The sequence below is a fragment of the Nothobranchius furzeri genome, chromosome 16, assembly GCF_043380555.1.
Source record: "Nothobranchius furzeri strain GRZ-AD chromosome 16, NfurGRZ-RIMD1, whole genome shotgun sequence".
Taxonomy (NCBI): domain Eukaryota; kingdom Metazoa; phylum Chordata; class Actinopteri; order Cyprinodontiformes; family Nothobranchiidae; genus Nothobranchius; species Nothobranchius furzeri.
Window position 1 is genome coordinate 62,580,144 of NC_091756.1, and position 6,000 is coordinate 62,586,143.

The window sequence follows — 6,000 nt, forward strand, 5'->3', positions numbered from 1 at the left end:
TAATTTTCATCCATGCAAATGCTTTGTGCTTGTTGAAATAACAGTTTGCAAAAGTTAAATTGTGAGTGAGTATCTGAAATTTTGCAGAAAATCCTTTGTTTTTTATATATAGCATGCCTTTGATGAATATTCATGATTTCAACATTGTAGATGATAACCCCCCCCCCCACACACACACACACACACACTCCCCTTGCCCACACATGCACAACCACTCCAAATAATGATCACAGATCTGTCTTTTGAAGATTTGTAAAGTGCTTTGATCCCTGCATGCACTCATGCCTGCACAAGCACACACAGAGTGACACATGTCAAAATGCCATTTTGAGAATGAGCAGATTTTCTACTTTCAGTAAAGGCTTATTTTTTAAGGCACACTGTAAAAACACAATTACCAAAAATTCAGAACACACACATGCAAATTATTGTATGTAATCTCTAAATAACACACAAACCATTTTTTTTTGTAAAATATGTATTATAATGGACAGTCAGAGGTAAAGAAATACAGCAGAATCACTTCATTCAAATGTCATTGCCCTGCTATATATGGAGAAAATTCACCATCTAGTGGAAAACGGTAAAAACTAAACACTGAATGTGTGACTGGTCTGGGAACACAGACAGAATAATATTTTTCAAAAATTATGCTAATATTTATGCTTATTATAAAAATATGATTTACATGGAAGTCAATGGCGCAAAAAAATGCAGAAAGATGCTTAACGCTACAAAAAATATTCTGCGTTATAATAAAGGGAGTTGAAGATTTTTTCTAACTATTTTTAGTAATTCCTTCAAAAATACACATCCTCCCCAAAACTTAGATAAATTGCATTAACATAGCAGAAGTTATTCACAAAAATACACGTGTCAGCACAACAAAATGCTTTAATGTTGGGTACGGGTTAAATCTGTTCACCGTTTCATGACATATTTTGATAACCCTCATGGTAAATGTTAATTATGGTAGCCATCCGGAATGGGGTTTGTTTTAAAAGCCAATTAGGTGTAGAGTACGCACGCGCACACACGCACACACACACACGCACACACGCACACACACACACACACACACACACACACACACACACACACACACACACACACACACACACACACACACACACACACACGTTGGATGTTTTCTGAAACAATCTAAAAGTAGAAAAAATAATTTATTTTTCTTTATTTCAGGAAGTTCTAACCCTTCAGAACCTGTGGGCTCTGGGCTACCAAGTGATTGTGTCCTATGAACACAACATAGTGAGCTCTCACAGCGACTTGTGGCCTCATATTCCTTACTGGTGGGCCAATAAGTGCAAAGCTGAAGCTCTCATTGAGGAGTTTGAACGTCGGAAACAACACGACAGACCAGGTAATTCTTTTTTTTTTCTTTCTTGTGTGTGTGTGTGTGTGTGTGTGTGTCCTGTCTGGCTGTGAAGCAAACAGAATTGATGTCTGAAACAGAATTGATGTCTGAATGCTGGTAACAAGCCTTACAGATTTACTCTCAGGTGGAGCATCAAAGCGTCTGCTTCTAATGCCACGCCTGATACTTAAAACTTTATTGTTGTTTTTGAATGCTTGTAATTCTGACCAGACACGGAGTCAGAGGTGAAAGAGAAAGGAAGAGACAAAAGATGGGGGGGGGAGGGTGTGTGTGTGTGTCTGTGTGTGTGTGTGTGGGGGGGGGGGTTCCACAAAAATAAACAATAATGAACAAGAATCTGCTTCTAGACCTGCAGAAAGAGAGAAGGAAAAAGCAAAAAAAAAAAAAAAAAAAAAAAAGGGACAATACAACAAGATCTAGCTATCACTGCTTCAACTTGATGATGAAATATAAAATCAACATTGTTTAACTGAACAATCACACGTTAATAAATCACAGTGCATTAAGTGCCCACCACAGCCTTAAGACATGTGTTGAACGTGCCCAAGTCCATACTTATGAGAGCACCATGTGAGCACCTGTGTGTGTACACGCGCTTGTTTATGTAAGGTTTCTCTATAGGAGCGTCCAGTAGAGAGTGTGAGGGGCCACAGATCCGCCCCCTAAAGATGTGCAGGAGACGGAGGGAGCTCCAAGTCCCAGAGATCCTGGAGCTGCCCCAGAACACAGGAACTCCAGGAAGACTGCGACCAGAAAAGCCCCCGCTCCCCTCGAGAGGCGCAGAGGATCGCCCCGGGGGGCCACAACCAGCAGCCGGCAGAGTCCCGGGATCGGCGGCAAGCCCACAGGCCCGCCTGCAGCCTCCCACCCCCTAGCCGGCCGAGCCCGGGACCCAGGGGTGACCACCCCCGCCGGGGACCCAGCAGAGCCCAGGGACCCAGACCCCACCAGGCAGCCACCGGGATTGGTCAGGCAGACATCAATAATCTTAAACCCCCTGACCCGGGAGCCACGACCCAGGCAGACCAAGGCACCGCACCTCACACCAGGTGTGGCAGGGGGAGGGGAGACGAAGATCTATATCATCACAAGAAGTCCCAGGAGAAGGGAGGAGTCAAAGGCCCCACCTGACATATACGGTCATACACAAACACAGTCACACACTCCCTCCCTCATGCTCACACATGCACATACAACCAAAGACTTACAAAAATGCACGCCGGACCCCCACTCATGCTCCCCATACACACCCTATTCACTCTGGTCCCGGTACTGCTGCACATGGGGTACAACCATCACCGATTACCAGAGTTTGACCCTTTCTGCTGGGGTGCTGATGAGCAGGCTCCCCCGGCCAACGCTGAGCACAGCAACCCACCACCCCAGACCCCAACCAGACGGCCGGATCTCCCTCCTAGCCTCCAGCCCCAGGAAGCCAAGCGACAACAGAGGTGTGCTAAGACCCCTAGTCTCCCTCCACCTGCTCCAATATAATGTTAGTGAGTGTTGATGAGGTGTATTCCATGGCTGTGGTGAGCGGGCAGTGCGGGCATCATCCAGCCTGTGCCAGCTGATGCCACCGCACCACCCCACTTGCACACACAGCCCTCAGTGTCTAAGTGCAGTTTAAAATTGGGAGTGGGCACCGGCACCCGGGAGGAGGCTGAAAAATCCCCCTGCCAAATGCCGTTGGATGTGCTCACTCCCAAGGCCCTAAGTGTGTGTTTGTGTGGAATGTCGTTGGTGGAAGTGTTTAAGGTGCAAATAAAATTGGGGGGCAGTTAGACCAGACCAGGTAATTCACTCATGCTGTACAGGATTGGAGTCAAATATTAATACCACCTGTGAAATTGTTTAACCTTGAGTGATCATTGTGTTTCAGGAGGTTTTTTTGTCACAGGGATTAATCTGACCGAGGACCTGAAGTACATCTGCACGCACCCTACGGAGTCCCTGAAGGACCTGGTGATGTCCACGTACCCGACGCTGCTTGGCTGGGTCAAAGAGCAGACGCCTGGCTCCAGGGTGGGCTCGCTCAATATCATTGCTGGAGACTTCATCACAGAGAGCCACTTTGCAGCAACTGTCGTCTCCCTTAATGAGAAGCTGCTGGAAGGGCCCTCTTGACTTCTGGCCAATAAACATTGTTAATCCACATTAAAACGTGAATCACAGCATGAAATTCACACAAGCTAGTTTAGTTCAGAGTGATGAGGAAGAAAACTTGAATTATTCATTTGAACATAGATGCATTTTGTGGAAGCAGCGATCTGTACATTTCACTCTCAAAGCTGTTGAAACAGACTTTCTGAGTATTTCTGACCTGCACTTGTTTGTTTACATCCAGTTTATGCAATGTACTGTATCACTTTTCACCAGTCAGCAGTGCTGAACACTTTTATTCTGCACTGACTAAAGCAATAACAAACTAATATCTCCTTCACCTAGGCACTTCAGATGCATCTAAGCACAATTATTGCATTAAGTAAGCACACATTGTTGTAATGTAGAAGATCAAATTTGTACAATTATTGTGTTTGCAGTAATTTTAAGGTGTGGCTGAACTCTGTTGTCTACAGTTCATGTGAGGACTCTTAGAGACTGTGGTGGCTAGACGGAAGACTTATGCATAATGCATGTAAAAACTTGTTTGCATGAACCCAGTACAGCATTAGCTAAGGCCTTGAGTTTAAGACTAATGCTACACCACTGTGCCTGTGGAAATGAGCTTTTTCAATAAACACGTCTGTTGGAGTGAATCCAACTGAATGAAGTTTTGTTTCCAAAAGAGAACATCATGCTCTTGGAACTGAATAAAGATGAGCAGAACAAGAGCAGGAGCGGTCATGTTCGGTGTCTCTTTGTGTTCCTCATGTGTCTCCTGTTTGCAGCTCTCCAGCGAGGTGTGTGTGTGTGTGTGTGTGTGTGTGTGTGTGTGTGTGTGTGTGTGTGTGTGTGTGATGTCCTTCTTCTTGTTTAATGGCGGGTGGCAACCAACTTTCAGGTGCATTTCCGCCACCTACTGAATGGGAGTGTGAGTCAAAGTGGGGAGTATCCTACTTAAAAAACAAAACAAAAATAAATAAATAAAATAAAAATAAAAAACTAAATTCTAACAAGTAATCCACTGTCCCTTAAAAAGTCTATGACTAACTTATACACCACTAGTCCCCCATTTAACAGAATACCCAACTCAAATTCCTTATATCCTTTAACTTTTAATTTTTGAACCAATAGTGGATGTCCTTCCCCAGTCAGGTCTGGTGTCCTTCCTGCTCCTCCTTCCTGATTAGTTATTGCTTTCACCTGTTCTCTCCCCTCACACCTGCAGCTTATCTGCCTCCCATCATGCCCCAGTGTATTTAAGCCCTGTCTGTGTCTCAGTGTCTTGTCGGTCCATTGTTTGTGTGTCAGCGTTGTTTTGTGCTGCAAGTGAGCTTTTGTTACCTCGCCTCTAGGTGTCGTGCTCTGTGTGAGCATTCGTTCTCCTGTACTCAGGATTTTGTTTTTGGCTTCCTGCCATTTTGGATTTTGGTTCATCTCCTTAATAAAAAGGATTTTACTTTTAAACGCTCCTGCTTCGTGCCATCTGGGGTATCTGCATCTTGAGTCCTAACCATCCTCCTCGTTCTCAACGTGACAGGAGGATGCCATCTGCTGTCAGGAAGCATTACAGTCCCACTTTTTAGGTCTGTCAGCAGAATCAGTTTGCCTCTGAGCCATGGACGTCACTAGGATTGAGATATAGCGGGGGCTTAGCCCCAGGAGGTTGACCTTGAACATTTTTTTCACACCCTGCAAAAACTTTGTCAATTAATTCATTACATGAAGAACATTTAACAAAACCTACTTTTTTACCACTTTCTTTTCCTTTCCTACCTTTGTGCATTTTCTCTCTTCTTTTGATAAAAAAACACTTCATCAGTTCATTAGTGGGGTCTATGTTGAAGAAAGATTTTATATAAGTCCATTAAAAATTAGATTTGTTATATTTCCAAATAAAGCTATTCATTTCAGTCTACTGCACTTAACAGGGGGAAATGTTGCAGTCATTTGTTTAATTTGTTTAATTACAACTTGCTTGATTATAAATGTTACTGAAATATGGCAAAGAACAAATGAATAATTGTCAAACTTTTATTCTGCCAAATGAGTGTGCAGTTGACAGTTTTAATATATGAATAACACTGATATGATATGGAATAAAGGAGTATGTAATTAACAATTACAAGACAAAATAACAGTATATATGAAAATTAGGCCTGGGACTTAATTAAAATTTTTAATCTAATTAATTAGAGGCTTTGTAATTAATTAATCTAAATTAATTGCATTTTAATTGTTCAGGAAAATGTGCTCTCAAAGCAAAACTTAATTAAAATTATGAGACAGAGAATTAAACATTAGACATAGTTATTACTGTAAAACTAAAGCTTTTAATAAAAAATGCATTTTAATTAATCAAATGTCACTGTGTGATATGAAACAAGACCCAAATCAACTAAAATTTATAATTACAAATAGAAAACGCCTGCAAAGGGTTCCTGAGCCTTTAAATAGTCTCTATCTAGTTGAATGACTGAAATAAATTTGACTTTGCACCA

The 6,000-nt window shown here is 42.5% G+C and overlaps 1 protein-coding gene across 5 annotated transcripts in view; it reads left to right on the forward strand.

Moving 5' to 3' along the window:
* LOC129154720 (uncharacterized) overlaps positions 1–3,735 on the forward strand; it is a 28,156-nt gene extending 24,421 nt beyond the window's left edge. For 4 of the 5 annotated variants that reach the window (XM_070545902.1, XM_070545900.1, XM_070545904.1 and 1 more), the window contains 2 exons: positions 1,201–1,381; positions 3,279–3,735. In XM_070545902.1, the coding sequence (XP_070402003.1) occupies positions 1,201–1,381; positions 3,279–3,523 (426 nt within the window). In that variant the 3' untranslated portion in view covers positions 3,524–3,735. The remainder of the gene's footprint in view (positions 1–1,200; positions 1,382–3,278) is intronic. The other variant, XM_070545901.1, reaches the window with a different exon arrangement.
* Positions 3,736–6,000: the final 2,265 nt, after the last annotated feature.